At 32.1% G+C, this 17,769-nt stretch overlaps 1 protein-coding gene across 4 annotated transcripts in view; it reads left to right on the top strand.

Moving 5' to 3' along the window:
- The window catches only part of snx13 (sorting nexin 13), a 53,588-nt gene extending 44,558 nt beyond the window's left edge, over positions 1-9,030 (top strand). For 2 of the 4 annotated variants that reach the window (XM_021468239.3, XM_021468237.3), the window contains exons 21-26: positions 3,292-3,453; positions 3,668-3,739; positions 3,893-4,038; positions 4,857-4,925; positions 5,015-5,127; positions 6,530-9,030. In XM_021468239.3, coding sequence (XP_021323914.1) covers positions 3,292-3,453; positions 3,668-3,739; positions 3,893-4,038; positions 4,857-4,925; positions 5,015-5,127; positions 6,530-6,762 — 795 coding nt within the window. In that variant the 3' untranslated portion in view covers positions 6,763-9,030. The remainder of the gene's footprint in view (positions 1-3,291; positions 3,454-3,667; positions 3,740-3,892; positions 4,039-4,856; positions 4,926-5,014; positions 5,128-6,529) is intronic. The other 2 variants (XM_073931334.1, XM_021468240.3) reach the window with 1 other exon arrangement.
- Positions 9,031-17,769: the final 8,739 nt, after the last annotated feature.

Here is a 17,769-nt window from a genome sequence, read left to right as displayed (position 1 = left end):
TGTCATCATCATCATCACTCCAACCTTCAAATCTGCTAAATATAATAATTTATTAAGGATTATATAATATTTCTCATTATTAACAATGTTGAAAACAGCTGCTGCTTAATATTTTTGCGCTTAAATTTTACTTTACTGCCACTTTTGATCATTTTAATGAACAATAAAAGTATTAAAGGGATAGTTTACAATATATATATATATATATATAGATAGATAGATAGATAGATAGATAGATAGATAGATAGATAGATAGATAGATAGATAGATAGATAGGTAGGTAGGCAGGTAGGCAGGTAGGTAGGTAGGTAGGTAGGTAGGTAGGTAGGTAGGTAGGTAGATAGATAGATAGATATAGATGTAGGTAGGTAGATAGATAGAAAGATAGATAGATAGATAGATAGAGAGATAGATAGAAAGAAAGAAAGAAAGAAAGAAAGAAAGAAAGAAAGAAAGAAAGAAAGAAAGAAAGAAAGAAAGAAAGAATTGACTCACTCTTAAGTGCTTCCAAACTTTTTTCTATTGAACTCAAAAGAAGATATTTTGAAAAATGTTGGAAACCTGTAACCATTGACTTCTATAGTAGGTAAAACACAAATACCATGGAAGTCATAGTATTTCCTCTCACATACACCCCCACACTCTCCTCATAACGTACACTTCTATAAACTCGGCATTATTTATTATTTGCACAATTAAAATTGCACATATTTACTTTGCACTAATTCATGTTGAATTGTCCATCTGCATTCCTCTAATTATTAATAGCAACCTGTACATATATTCATCTATTGCAAATCTCTGTTCATAGCTAATACAACCTGTATATAATATTCATAGTACATCCATCTGTACATATCACCATAGTTTGTCCGTAATTGCACTTTATAACTTATAGCTGTATCCTGCACTTGCTGCTATTGCACTCCTGGTTAGACCTGCATTCTTTGCCAAACAATCTTCTTTTATGTTCAACAGATGCAGGTTTGTGACAATGGATGAGTAAATGATGACACAATTGTAATTTTTGTGTGAACTATCCCTTTAATTTCTTATAAATTCCTTACATTTTCTCCAGATCTTTACAGTAGATATATGTTTCTATTGTTAATCACGTATGTAAGCTTTATGAATAATTAAGCCAACTAATCAAATCGAAATCAGTATTAAAATAATATGAAAAGGCCACAGATGCTGCCTTTAACACCCCGACAGCTTTGATCATCTGGATAAATGGACGGATAAATAGAGGATGTAAAACGGACTAAAGCAACGTTCATTACTGAAACCATATATTGTTAATTGAGATTCGGGACAACGTGAGGAATAACAACCATGGGCTCTGCAGGAAACATCAGCAGGTCTAATGGCAGTGGGAAAGACAATGATCCACTGATCCTGGTACAGCTGAATACTGCAGTTCAGTAAATACACATACAGTTGAAGTCAAATTTGTTAGCCTTCCTGTTAAATTTCTATTCTTTCTGTCATAGTTAGTGCTGTTTATTACAGAGAAGGGTTTTTCAACAAGTTTTTAAAGTTTTAATAACTAAATAATATGACATTGTAATGGTGACTGTCATGAAAATAAAATCTTAAGGGGCTAATAATGTTGAGCTTAACAAAAAAATTAGTAAGTAAGTAAAATAAAACTTTCCCCAGAAGAAATATTATTATAGGAAAATATTTTTCTGTAAAAAAAAAAAAAATAATAATAATAATAAAAAATAAAAAAATATAAATATATACACACACACACACACACACATGCATGCATGCATACATACACACTATCGGTCAAAATTTGTGATTTTTAAATATATTAAGATAAGCTTCTGCTCGCCAAGGTTGCATTTATTTTATAAAGAATACAGCACACATTGTAAAATGTTATTGCACTATATAATAACTGTTCAAAAGTAGTTTATAATTTAATTAAAAATGTATTTCAAAGATTTAAAGATGAATTTTCAGCTTCCTTCTGAAATCACTCTAATGTGAATTACTATTTTTGTTATAAATTATTTTATTAATATTATTATTATTATTATAAATGGTGATAGTAATAAACGCTATAATGTCTGGAAAAATAATTTCATTTGAAACTACATGCAATAATGCATAAATAAATAATAAGTAAATAAGTATTTAACAATTTAATATTTTTGTTTTACATTTAATAAATGCCGCCTGGATGAACAGAATATTTTTTTTAAATTATTAAACAAAATTAATACAATAAAAAAAAAACTGACCCAAAATTTTTCACTGGTAGTGGATATATTATTTATGTATTCTTCGTAAAGTGGCTAATAATATAACTAATCATTTTTTAGTTGCTACTAGCTACTAAAAAAATAATTAAAAAACTAAAATCTAAAAACTGCTTTTATTCCAGCCTATATATATATATATATATATTATATATATATATATATATATATATATATATATATATATATATATATATATATATATATATATATATATATATATATTTATATATTTATTTATATATATATATACACACACACACACACACACATATATATATATATGTGTGTGTGTGTGTGTGTGTGTGTGTGTGTGTGTGTGTGTGTGTGTGTGTGTGTGTGTGTGTGTGTGTGTATATATAAATAAATATATAAATATATATATATATATATATATATATATATAAATATATATATATATATATATATATATATATATATATACATATATATATAAATATATATATATATATATATATATATATATATATATATATATATATATATATATTTATATATATATATATATATATATATATATATATATATATATATATATATATATATATTTGGAGAAAATATATATTTCTTAAGGGGCTAATAAGATTGACCTTAAAAATAAAAAAGAATATATTCACATCATATTAAATAATTAAATATTACAATAAATACAGAAGGTAAATAAAATAATATGTTGCAAAAATAATTGCTTTTGCATGAAACATGACTTGGGAAATATTTGAATAATATTTAATAATTTAAATATAATTTACTTTGAATAATCTGAATATACAGTATATATAAAAAAATCTAAAAAAACAGCCAAAATATTGGGAAATATTTGAAAAAGAATTCAAATTTTACAGGAGGGTTGTGAACTATAATAATAAAATAATATTGTCTTCAACTGTACGAGTGTCTAACAGTGCTGAATCATCAGAGCGGAGCGGCGTAGAGTTGTTTTTCTGACTGGATTCTCAGTGTTTGTAAATCTGTGCTGTTCTCTGGACTCGGACAGATGGACACGTTTGTGAATCCTCTCCGGAGCTCCATGAGGAACGTGTCCAACGCCGTCAAGTCCCTGCCGGACAGCCTGGCCGAGGGAGTGTCCAAAGTGTCGGCGGACATGGGCCGCATGTCAGAGAAACTTGGCCAGGATATTAAACAGTCCATATTTAAGGTAGATCACCACGGAGAATCACAGAACACAAGGAGCGAGAGCCAAACCATCTGACACCTCAACATCTGCATGTCTATTCATTTGTCTGGGAGTCTTTTCCCATGCATAGTGTAGCAGATCTGGGAAATACAGTTACATGTAGGCGAAAAACTTACGATGGGACTTTTATTATAATTTAATGTATGTTACTAATACAGATGTTTCTGCTCCGCAGGTGCCTCCTTTAATCCAGAAGTCTGACATTGATCCTGAACACTGCCGCGTCTCGGCTCAGCTGGACGACAATGTAAGTCAGATAAATCAAAAATTTATTGATTTGTTGATTTACACACATTCATACATAGTCATACACAAACATACACTTACAAGCATGCATGCACACGTCTGTGAGTGTGTTTGTTTGGGTCTGTCAGCTTGATGATGCTGTTTTTCTGAGCAGGTGGATGATAATATTCCTCTGAGAGTGATGCTGCTGCTGATGGACGAGGTGTTTGACCTGAAGGATAGAAATCAGTGGCTGAGGAGAAACATCAAAAACCTCCTTCAGCAGCTCATCAAAGCCACGTATGGAGACACCATTAACAGGTGCGATACACACGCATATATATATATATATATATATACACATGAGCACACACAAATACACATACATGCATTCAAATACACACACAAAAGCATTCATACACGCATGCATGAATACACATGCATTCATATACACACACATGCATAAATACATTCATAGACAAATACACATACATGCATTCAAATACACACACAAAAGCCTTCATACACACATGCATGCATAAATACACATGCATTCATATACACACACATACATAAATACATTCATAGACAAATACGCACACATGCATTCATATACACACACAAAAGCATTCATACACACATGCATTCATATACACACACATACATAAATACATTCATAGACAAATACACATACATGCATTCAAATACACACACAAAAGCCTTCATACACACATGCATGCATGAATACACATGCATTCATATACACACACATACATAAATACATTTATAGACAAATACACATACATGAACAAGAACAATATTGGTACTCATTTCAAATCTAATCTCAGTTATTTTAGGTCATAAAAGACAAACAAATAGATATTTAAAAAGATAAATGTACAGAACAATCATCATGCCTTGTCATATTTTAATGAACAACACTTTTTATTTTGAATAAGCTATGTGTTTCATTTAGATGTGTTTTTAACTGATTTATTAACACCTGTATGTATTTTAGTGTTTATTTGAAATAGCTTTGTCATTCATAAACCCTTAGTAATTTATTCAGAGAACCTTATAAACAAGGAATCTGAAAAGTAAATAATTGAATAATGAGCATGTATTTCGTCTCATGGCAGGAAAATCGTAGATCACGTGGACAACATGACGTCTCCTGAGCAGGTGTCTGATTACGTGAAGAGATTCAGGTGAGGGTTTCACACATGCGTTTGTTGTATGGTCTGAAATGTTTGTGGCTCTGTTTTGTCTTCTGATTGGTGTTTTTTTGACTCTGCAGAGACTCTTATTGGCCGAACGGGATCCTGGCCGAGACGCCACCCCGCAGAGACAAAAACCTGCGCATGAGGACACGGGTCGCTGCCAAAACCACACTCCTGGGAATCATGCCAGGTACACATACACACTTCAGCACGAGTCTGTAGCACAGAATATGCTGTTTTTGTGCACTTTCAGCATCGGTGATAGTAAAAAATATGTATTAAAATATAAAAAAAAAAATACTACAGAAGTCAATGGTTACCGGTTTCCAACATCATTCTGTTAAACACAAAGGATATTTTGAAAAATGTTGGAAACCTGTAACCATTGACTGTTTATAGTAAGAAAAAAAACTAAAGAAGTCAATGGTTACCGGTTTCCAATTTTATTCTGTTAAACACAAAAGAAGATATTTTGAAAAATGTTGGAAACCTGTAACCATTGACTGTTTATAGTAAGAAAAAATACTAAAGAAGTCAATAGTTACCGGTTTCCAATTTTATTCTGTTAAACACAAAAGAAGATACTTTTTGAAAAATGTTGTAATCCTGTAACCATTGACTGTTTATGGTAAGAAAAAATACTACAGAAGTCAATGGTTACCGGTTTCCAATTTTATTGTTAAACACAAAAGAAGATATTTTGAAAAATGTTGTAAACCTGTAACCATTGACTGTTTATAGTAAGAAAAAAAACTAAAGAAGTCAATGGTTACCGGTTTCCAATTTTATTCTGTTAAACACTAAAGAAGATACTTTGAAAAATGTTGGAAACCTGTAACCACTGACTTTCATAGTAAAAGAAAATACAACAGAAGTTGGTGGTTACCGCTTTCCAACATTATTCTGTTAAACAAAAAAAAGATACTTTGAAAAATACTGCAAACCGGTAACCATTGACTTCTGTAGTATATATCATTTACTATGGAAGACAATAGCTGCTTACATGATTTCTAGGGTTTAATTTTTGCACGCATTTTATATTCATAGAGATTGAAATATTCATTTAGTTGATTAAAAATACAATAATAACTAATACTGTTTTATTAAAAGTTAAAATTACTTTTATTTTTAATTTTAATATGCATTAAAAGGTATGTTATTCATGTGCAAAATCTTCAGCATCGTTACTCTAGTGTTCAGCGTAGGGCTGTACAAATAATCGAAATCGAATCGCAACTGGAAATAAGCTGCGATTAAGAAATATGTATGTATTGTTTAATCTCCCCCGCCCAGAGCAAATGCAAGACTGCTGTCTGTGTGTGACAGACTTACTAGCCAATTGAGTGAGCACACTTTTGTTGTGACCAATCAGAATTGCGCAACCGAGCTATACGGAACGGCCACAATAAAAAGCAAACAGGAAATCAGTTGAAACTATTCTTGAGCATCGAGTCCTCATCTGTTCATATAACAAAATGAACCCTCTATTACCTAATCAGCTCAGCATTAAGACATTACAGTCATTTTTCTCTAAATCCGAATAATTTAGCATTGTAAAAACTCACGACCCAGGCAATTTCTCCTGTTTCCAGATGAGTTGAAGCACATCATCGGAGCAGACACCACTCGTAAAGGCATCCTGCGTGTGTTCGAGATGTTCCAGCACCAGCCGCTGAACCGCCGTCTGGTCTACGTCTTTCTGGAGGGCTTCCTGGAGACGCTGTTCCCTCAGTACAAGTTTCCCGAGCTCTTCGAGAAGCTCCACTCGCGCTCGCCGCGGGTGCTCAAATATTCACACAAATTACGCAGCTTGCAGAAGAGGTGACAGCCGGACGCTCCTCCCGCCCAAACGCAGACGGAGAGCAGAAATCAGAGACACGTGCGGAGCCCCAATGGAGGATCTCCACTCAAAACATGCCTCTCTTTATCTCTCAGTGCCTCCTGCTGCTCTCCTTCCAGCACTGTACTGTACTGTACACGGCCGTAGCACAGAGGAGTCACTGATCATCCAGAAGCGCTCGCAGACACTACGAGAGACTGAGCACCGAGCGTTTCCGTTTGCATTACTGAGCTGATGTTTTTGGATGACACTGTGTAGGTATATACAATTTACTTTGGGTTATTTTTATTTTGTGTTTGGCAGCGGTCGCTTATCATCGTCAATACTGTATGGCGAAGGAAAATCGGACCGAATCAACCTATGCACCTTAAAGGGGCAGTTCACACAAAAATGAATATTTAGTCACTATTTATTCACCCTCAAGTGAGTATAAAGGTTTATGAGTTTCTTCTGTTGAACACTAAAGAAGATACTTTGAAAAATGTTGCAAACCTGTAACCATTGACTTCTGTAGTGTTTTTTTTTTACAAGTTTCCAACATTTCTCTGTTTAACACAAAAGAAGATACTTTTAAAAATGTTAAAACCCTGTAACATTGACTTTCATAGTAAAAAAAAAAACACTACAGACATCAATGGTTACCGCTTTCCAACATTATTCTGTTAACACAAAAAATGTTTTGAAAAATGTTGGAAACCTGTAACTATTGACTTTCAGAGTAAAAAAAACATTACAGAAGTCAATGGTTACTGCTTTCCAACATTATCCTATTAAACACAAAATAAGATACTTTGAAAAATGCTGCAAACCAGTAACCATTAACTTCTGTAGTATTTTTTTACTATGGAAGACAATAGTTACAAGTTTCTAACATTGCTCTGGTAAACACAAAAGATGATACTTTGAAAAATGTTGGAAACCTGTAACCATTGACTTGCATAGAAAAAAAAATACTAAAGAAGTCAAAGGTTACCAGTTTCCAATTTTATTCTGTTAAGCACAAAATAAGATACTTTGAAAAATGGTGCAAACCGGTAACCATTGACTTCTGTAGTATTTTTTTTTACTATGGAAGACAATGGTTACCGGTTTCCAACATTAATCTGGTAAACACAAAAGAAGATACTTTAAAAAATGTTGAAAACCTGTAACCATTGACTTTTGTAGTAAAAGAAAATACTACAGGAGTCAGTGGTTACCGGTTTCCAGCATTATTCTGTTAAAAAGAAAAAAAATTTTTTGAAAAATGTTGCAAACCTGTAACCATTGACTTACACAGAAAAAAACTACAGAAGTCAATGGTCATCAGTTTCCAACATTATTCTGTTAAACACAAAAGAAGATACTTTGAAAAATGTTGGAAACCTGTTACCATCGACTTTCATAGAAAAAAAAATACTACAGAAGTCAATGGTTACCGGTTTCCAACATTATTCTGTTAAACATAGAAGAAGATACTTTGAAAAATGTTGGAAACTTGTAACTATTGACTTTTATAGTACAGAAGTCAGTGGTTACCGGTTTCTAACGTTTTCCATCTTTTGGGTTTGACAGAATAAAGTAGCTCGGGTGATTTAAATGATGACTGAAATTGTATTTTCGGGTGAATTGTCCCGTTGACACACTCATTACAAGCAGAACCGTATGAAGATAAGATGCGGCTGTTTTTTGTTTTGTTTTGTTTTAGAATCAGAAGATTTGTGGCACTGAAACGGAATTAGGTGTATTTTAATCCTGCCAACCAATCTGGTTGCTTGAAGTGGGTGTGGTTTAAAATGGGTCCCGCCTCCTTAGCCTTTTGCATCTAATATTTAAGCTAATGCCGTAATCACGATCTAAACCCCTCGAACATATCAGGTGGAGTTGATGTGCAGGACGTTCAGTGTAGAGGACGGAGCAATGCTTTAACGAATGTACCTGTCCATGTTTGTGTGAGTCCTGTTTTTATAGATCGGTCCATTTGAGGGTTGTGTACATGTGTGTGTGTGTTGTTGTTTTTATAAGTACTTTATTTTAGAAAAGCAAGTGTAGCACTACACTGCAACTGTCCCATGCCGAAGACTGTTTCAGTGTGTAGATTCAGCCTTAAATACACGACTGAGAGACGCGTGTTGTAGACGTAGCTTTCCCCTCACACACTAACGTACAATCTCACACACACATATACAAATACACACTTGCATATATACACAAACAAATATGCACACACACTCATATAAACACGCGCATATACATAAAACATGCACACACACACACACACACAAACAAACACTCACACACACATGTATATATACAAAAACATACATATACACACACATATATACATACAAACTTGCACAAACATGTATATAAACATGCACAAACACAAACCATATACACACATACAAACAAATGCGCACACACACACACACACGCACTTACGTATATGTATATATATATATATATATATATATATATATATATATATATATACACACAAACACACACACACACAAATTTAAATGCATTCATAAACACATACATACACGCACACACATACACATGCAAGCACATATACAAACTCATACGCACACACATACAGTATATACACAAAAACATGCACCCACATACGTGTATACACATACATACACACTCATTCACATGCACACACAAACACACACTCATATACACACAAGTGCACACAAACATATAAATATATATTTACATACACATATTTACATGCACTCAGACACACATACATAAACACTCACATGTGTGTATACATACACAGTGTATGGATGTGGGTGTTTATGTATGCATTTCTATGAGTGCGTATAAATGTGTGTGTGTCTGTGTCTCTGTGTGTGTGTGTGTGTGTGTGTGTGTGTGTGTGTGTGTGTGTGTGTGTGTGTGTGTGTGTGTGTGTGTGTGTGTGTGTGTGTGTATATATATATATATGTGTGTGTGTGTGTGTTAAGATACACACACACACACACACACACAAATACAAATACTCACGCGCGCCCTCATTCTCATTTGCACACGCGTAAAGGAGAAATGAACTGTCCAAATCTGATTTTTGTTATTTTGTTTGTGCAATACGTTTCTTTAATGCATGTTCAATAATAATCGTATATGGGATGATGATAATGATGATGATGATGATGATGATGATGATGATAGTTTCCAAATATATCTGAGTGAGGAATTTCAGAAGCGAATCCAAAACCACCGAAAACATTCCGTTGTCTGTAAATGGCTTCTTTTAAAGGACTTGTTTTATAAGTCTGGCTTTTATGCTGTGTGTCGGGGACGTCTTTAACGTTGTTTTTAATGTTTCCTCACTCCTGCCGTTTTCCGTGGATTTCTTTGGCTTTTAGGAACGAGTGAAAGCACATTGTAGGTGAATCGAAGCTCAAAACATGCAGATTTAGAGGTCAGAGGTCGACAGCCGCTAAAGCACACAGATGCCAAACACTCGACACGCTGCTACTAATGAGGTTTTTCCTAATTAGCATTTCGTTTTGCTTTCTAGAGCAAATATATAAAGAAACATAAGATACAATTACTTACAGGGATAGTTTTCTTAAAATAAGATACAATCACTTCAATAGTTCACCCAGAAATGTAAATATTTACCTTGTTTTAAATATGCACAACTTTCTTTCCTCTGTTAACAACCTACACACACAAAAATATATCTAAAATTAATTATGTTGGTCACCACTAGTGAATAACTTCTGTAGTAATTTATTTGTTCTTACTGTGGAAGTAAATTTTCCAACATTCTTCAAAATATCTTCTTTTGTGTTCTTCAATTAAAACGAAACTCAAATTGTTTAGATTCACTGGAGTAAAGAGCAAATTAGATTTTTTGGGTGAACTGTCCCTTTAAGAAACCAAAAATGTCTTGATTTCTAGATAAGATGCAAGCAAGATGCTGAAAGCAAGAAAAATGTGCTAATTTCTACTCTAAATTAGCTGGTTACACTTTATAATAACCACACACTATAAATCATTTATTAAGCATTAGCATCTAGTGTGTTGAGCATTAACTCTACATTAATAAGCGTTAGTAAGCAGTTTATAACTGCAGCTACAAATGCTCTATTCTTGACTTACAAACATATTTAAAATGTGCTTAATAATTGTACTTTCATACTTTGTAAATAGTTTATTTTTCATCACTAAATTAAGTATCGCATTATTTACAAAGCAGTTGTATTTAAGAGTAGTTGAGGGTTTTAGGATCATTCAGAATGAGTTTTCAGAACTATTGAAATCAACGTTTGTGTGTCTTTTTATTCAGACATATGTTAATTGTTTTGTGTATTAATAAATGCTTTAATAAATCAACTTCATCTAGTTTTGTGACCTAATCTAAAGTGAGGACTATTTAAGCTTTTTAAATCCTTTATAAATGACAAATAAAGGCTCAGTCATATTCTAAACAGGAAAAATGACATTATTCATTCCGATTCATTTAAAGATGCACAAATGAAACTGCACTTCAGATGAAAAATAAATCTGCAACCTTACCTAAAATAAAACCTCTGTAAAGTTTAAACATTGCATCTTATTATAGTGTTAATTTATTATATTGTTGTTGTTGTTTTATCCAGTTTTGTATTTTGACACTCCTGTTATTTGGCAGTGTTTAAAGATAAGATTGCAAAGATTATTGTTCATTTGATTCTCAGCTTTTATTTTTCATTTATAAGAGATTTATAAAGCATGAATAGTCCTCACTTTAGATTAGGTCACAAAACTGTGTGAAGTTGAGGTAATAAAGCATTTATTAACATATTAGTTAACTATTAGTGTATGCCTGAATAAATAGACATAACTTTTGATTTCAATAGTTTATTAACCATTTATTAACTCATTCTGAATGATCCTAAAACCCTCAACTACTCTTAAATACAAATGGTTTGTAAATAATAATGCGATACTTAATTTAGTAATGAAAAATAAATCATTGACTAAGTATGAAAGTACAATTATTAAACACATTATATAGGTGGTTATAAGTCAAGAATACAGCATTTGTAGCTGCAGTTATAAACTGCTTACTAACGCTTATTAATGTAGAGTTAATGCTTAACAGATAATGAATTCAGTAGATGCTAATGCTTAATAAATGATTTATAATGTGTGGTTATTATAAAGTGTTATCAATTAGCTTTATATTTCTGACCTCCATTTGCAGATATTTCTCTTGGTTTAAGCATAAAACTCAATATCATTTTGCTTCTCGCGTACAATAATATGACATGGAAATGTTTCGATATTTGTCCTGTAACTTTACACTTCAGTCACAGCATTTTGCCAAAAAATCCACGCGTCATATTTCACCTCAAAATAACAATAAATGATTTTTCATAAAGAAAATAAATCTTTTTAGTGCATCGATTAATCAAACTTTCCTCTCCTAATGTGTGTCATGTAAATAACATCTGAATATCAACTAATAAAAATACATATTTATTAAGCAAAGTATTAAACAAATAAAAATGAACACATTTCTTATTAAGAATTGGGCCGTGATGATAATTAAGGGGGAATTATATCAATCATTTATGCAATTTTTTTATCTTTGGAGTGAAATATGACCTGATAAATGTTCTTTAATTTCAGGTTTCATAGCATTAATTCTTGAGACCTGATTGAGATCATCACAAAAATAAAAAATAATGCATATAGATGATAAATAACTGTACGCATTAAAATAAAGACAGCACTTAAACTCCTCACTGAACATTGGCTGAGTTGCTCTTATTATTATTATTATTATTATTATTATTATTATTATTATTATTAATATTATTATTATTACAGTCAGCTGTGATTGGCCAGCCATCACAATTTTACTCCTCTGATTGGCCTGTTTGTGGTCTCTGCTGGCTGTCACTCAGAGCTGAAGTCTGCTCTGATTGGTTGAGCCACACTAGAGCAACCTTCCCTTTAAATTCACTGAACAGTTAATATGATTGCATCTGATTTCAGATTATTATTATACATTTTTGCGTTCTGAATCCTCTTCTTTAAAATTAAAATGCTTAAAACAAGAAAAATATGCTAATTTTATATTTCTGACCCCTATTAGCAGATATTTCTCCTGGTTTAAGCGTAAAACTCATTGTCATGTAGCTTCTCACGTACAATAATATTAATTTAGAAATGTTTTGATATTTCTCCTAGAAAACAAGACAAGAAACTCGTATTGTTACAGTGCAGTCACACAGCTTTTTGCCAAAAAATCAGCACGTCATATTTCACCTCAAAGTAAAAATAAATAATAATAATAATAATAATAATAATAGTGCATCGATTAATCAAATTCTTCTATATTTCTTTATATTTATTGAGCGAAATATTAAACAAATAAAAATGAACACGTTTCTTATTAAGAATTAAACTATAATGATAATTGAGGGGAAATAATATCAATAAATTATGCAAATTAACACTCTTTGGAGTGAAATATGACCTGATAAACCTTCTTTAATTACAGGTTTCATTGAATTAAGTCTTGAGATCTAAATCAGCAAATATAATAATAATGCAAATAGACGATAAATAACTGTACGCATTAAAATAAAGACAGCACTTAAACTCCTCACTGAACATTGACTGAGTTGCTCTTATTATTATTACTTCTACTACTACAGTCAGCTGTGATTGGCCAGCATCACAATTTTACTCCTCTGATTGGCCTGTGTGTGGTCTCTCTCTGCTGTGATTGGCTGTCACTCAGAGCTGAGGTCTGCTCTGATTGGTCGAGCCACACTAGAGCAACCTTCCCTTTAAATTCACTGAACGGTTGATAGGATTGCGTCTGATTTCAGATTATTATTATAATTATTTGCGTTCTGAATCCCCGTATGTGTGAATCTCTGAACTGTGCATATTGGTGTAGAGTATGTGTCAGCGGTGTGCCTAAATGTGCTGTCGTTTATATTTTCGTATGTTTCTTGTGATTTGAATGTGACTGAATGAGAAAAAAACGACGGACTCTAATCGGAGTAGAGCGTTTGCATCATGCTTCTGAAACGAACATTCATTTTTTTTGAGCAGCTTTACTCAGTATAACACTAATTAAAATTAACTCCAACTCACTGCCCCATTCACAGCGCTGTCGTTACTGGACGAGGGTGAATGACGACTGAGAGATCAATAATAAAGCAAAAACTAAGAGCTGTGTGTTTGTTTTTGTTCGCTTGTGTTGCATTACTACAAATCAGAGTCTGAGCCATTCATTCATTCCTTTTCCTTCGGCTTAGTCTCTTATTTAATCTGAGGTCGCCACAGTGGAATGAACCGCCAACTTATTTAGCATATGTTTTACGTGGCTGATGCCCTTCCAGCTGCAACCCAGTACTGGGAAACACCTAGACACTCTTGCATTCACACCCACACAGTTCGTCGAGGGTGTTTTTGCACTAGATGGCGCTAAAGACCACGTGGCTGTTGTTTTTAAATGACTATTAATTATTAGGCGGTGGCACAGTAGGTAGTGCTGTCGCCTCACAGCAAGAAGGTGGCTGGTTCAAGCCTCGGCTGGGTCAGTTGGCGTTTCTGTGTGGAGTTTGCATGTTCTCCCTGTGTTGGCATGGGTTTCATCCGGGTGCTCCGGTTTCCCCCACAGTCTAATGACATGCGGTGAATTGATGAGTTACAGCTGGAAGGGCATCTACCGCCGTGTGAAACATATGCTGGATAAGTTGGCGGTTCATTCCACTGTGGCGTCCCCTGATTATTAAAGGGACTAAGCTGAACAGAAAATGTATGTATTTATGTACACATTTTTCTGAAATAAAAGTTTATTGTTAAAATCACGTCCACTTCAAGAGTGACAGTAACATTGGACATTTGTTTTGAATCATTGTGCACTTTTCAACAAGTCATTTCTCCCCAGTAAAATTTCGAAATCAAAATAAACATGATTCATGACAACATAATTAAAACTTTGCTGCGATTGATATTGAGCTTTAAGACCGCCTTTGTGTGCGTCTTCACCCCAAATACAGCCTATGCTATTGCATAATATAACTTATGATCACACACGCACATATATATATATATATATATATATATATATATATATATATATATATATATATATATATATATATATAAAGTCCAATTTAAAAAGACATGGGATGATCATCAGGGCGTTTGTGCAGCACTCTTCCTTTCCGATAAAATTAATTTTTAATTTTTATTTTAAAACTCTATAACTGTTTTGATGTCTCCCTCACTTAAATTGATTTGTGGTAAAACTTTGAGAAGTGGATGTACTATGGTTAACAATATAAAAATTTTCTTTTCAGAAAAGTGTTCAGTAAAGCAACGTCATGTTTGCATTTAACGTCAAAATAAAGATTGTTTTATTTAAAAACATGCCAACAAAAAATAAATATATAGCCTATAAGTGGGCCTTATACGAGAAATATGCCGTCTTGATGAAAATATGTCTTCACAAAATCCTGTTATCACAAGAAAATACCATTTGTAACGTTATTAAGGGTAAAAAAAAATAATAATAAAAATAAGCCTTTATTTGTTTGTTTTTTTTGGTGATTTTATTTATTTATTTATTTATTTTATTATTATTTTTTTACTTTATTTTTATACATTAAACATTTTACAGAACAGAACATTCAGTGACAGCAGCGATTATTAAGAGAAAAAAAAAACGACAGTAGCCGCAGATGTAAATAAAAAAAATACAAGAAAATAACATGCAATATTTTCAGTTTCAAAAGAGCTATAAATACTATGTCTTATTCACAATGTAACAGGTGCCCATCTTTGTTTAAAAATATCCAGTTTTAGTTGAAGTTGAGCAGTCATATACTCCATTCTATATATACATTCAAGATTTTCTATCCACTGTACTGTTGTTGGAGGGTGTGGCTTCATCCAATTTATTGTTATGGTCTGTCTTGCACTTAGTAAAAGTATATGTAGTGTATATATCTCTGGTTTTTATTATATATATCCTGGGGTATCCCTCCAAGCAAGAAAAACAGGGGAGTAAAAGGTAGATCTACCTGCATAATTTTCATTATCTCAATCTTTACCCCTTGCCAAAATGCAAGTATCTTCGGACATTCCCAAAATATATTTGCGTGATTACCCACATTTCCGCAACCCCTCCAGCGTTCCTCTGACTGTGGATGGTTAGTATAGTTTGAGATCATCAATGGTGCTCTGAAAACCTAATTTTTGTTTTCCAGTCAAACTCTTTCCAATTATGGCTGGTGATTTTATTTTTTGTTATTCAAAAAAAAAAAATGAAAATCAAATCGTTTTTTAATTGATTTTTCGTTTTTCACCATGAAAAATAAAAACGGCTCGTATTTCATTTTTCAATATCCGTTTCTAAAATGAAAATCCAATGACCGAAAGATTTATTGACCCATACCCCTCATTGACCGTGCTCTGTCATAGCATTTCACAGCTGTATCCCTTCTTGACGTTTCCAGGACGGACTTTTAGGACAAATGTGATCACAGTAGTGAGAGAGCATCTAAAGGTCAGAGTGACTCAGTGACACTTCTGCTATTAATACACACAGAGCTCGAGTATTTATATCTGCTCAAGAGGAAACTTTCCTTTTCTGAGTCCAGAAACAGAAACGACCATCTGCCTGATTACTGACCTCTGACCTCCACATGGATCACATGACGAAGGATTTCCACATTCACGACAGTGAGTTTACTGTTGTTTTTCTGAACTGCTTCAACAGGCTACATATAGAGCAATCATAGAGTAACATTTTGTCAAACTTTTTAAAAAACTCCATGCATTTTAAGACCTCATCACCACTTTAGGTCTGAACAGGTAACATTGGCGACATTTTAACTATATTCACTAAATACTGATTGGAAAACTAATCCTAAACTAAAATATTATTCATTTACTTTACTACTTTGCTACTTCTAAATATTAATAATAATAATAATGTGTATATATATATATATATATATATATATATATATATATATATATATATATATATATATATATATATATATATATATATATATTATAATAAATTTTGTTTAATTTCGTTACATATTTGGTTAATATTTAAAAAAGAAAATCAGATTAAAACCGAAATATTAACTTAATATTTTCGTATTTTCAAATCACTTTTATTGTTTTGATTTGATTACGAAAATAATGAGTAAATATTTCGGTTTCATCTGATATATATATATATATATATATATATATATATATATATATATATATATATATATATATATATATATATATATATATATAGCCTATATACAACCAAATATGTATTTGAAACTGCTGATTAAATTTAGGTTATTAAGATACAAATAATTATTATTATTATTATTATTTATATTATTATTATATTAAAATTAAAAGATTAAATAAATCAGTATAACATTAATATGGATTATCGCTGAGGCTTTGTTGTGGAATGTCAGGCATAGATATTTTCAGACGAATCAATAGAGTAGAGCGGCCACTCTGGATCTACTTCCGGATTGAGTCAAACGTTTGACCCGCGAAAATCCTCGGTAGTCCTAGAATATTTTAATTTTGATTAACATTAGTAACAGGGGAGACATAAAATTTGTAATTTGCACTTATATTATGTGACTTGAATGAATACATATTCATGGTACAGCTTATTTTCTAATACATAAACGTGACAAACATTAAAAACACTGAGCCACCGTGTCACCCATTAATTAATTTAACTTTAATGTAAATCATGAATGCCTAAGCAGTCAACTTTTGTGAAAATGTGAAATGTTTTTGTGAAATAATAAATATTAGTAATAATAACAGGATTTGTTTTGCTTATATATTAATCTTAAATTATGGTAAATAGAAGAAAAATATATGAATCATCATATAAATCTTATATAAACTAATCATGAGAAGAAATCATCATAAAATGATCAAAATAAATTACAATTTGTTTGTTAAAATTCTTATTTTGCATAAAGTACATCATTTTCT

Source organism: Danio rerio, chromosome 19 (genome assembly GCF_049306965.1).
Source record: "Danio rerio strain Tuebingen ecotype United States chromosome 19, GRCz12tu, whole genome shotgun sequence".
Lineage (NCBI taxonomy): Eukaryota > Metazoa > Chordata > Actinopteri > Cypriniformes > Danionidae > Danio > Danio rerio.
Note: the sequence above shows the minus strand (reverse complement) of the source record. Positions and strands in the feature narration are given on the sequence as shown.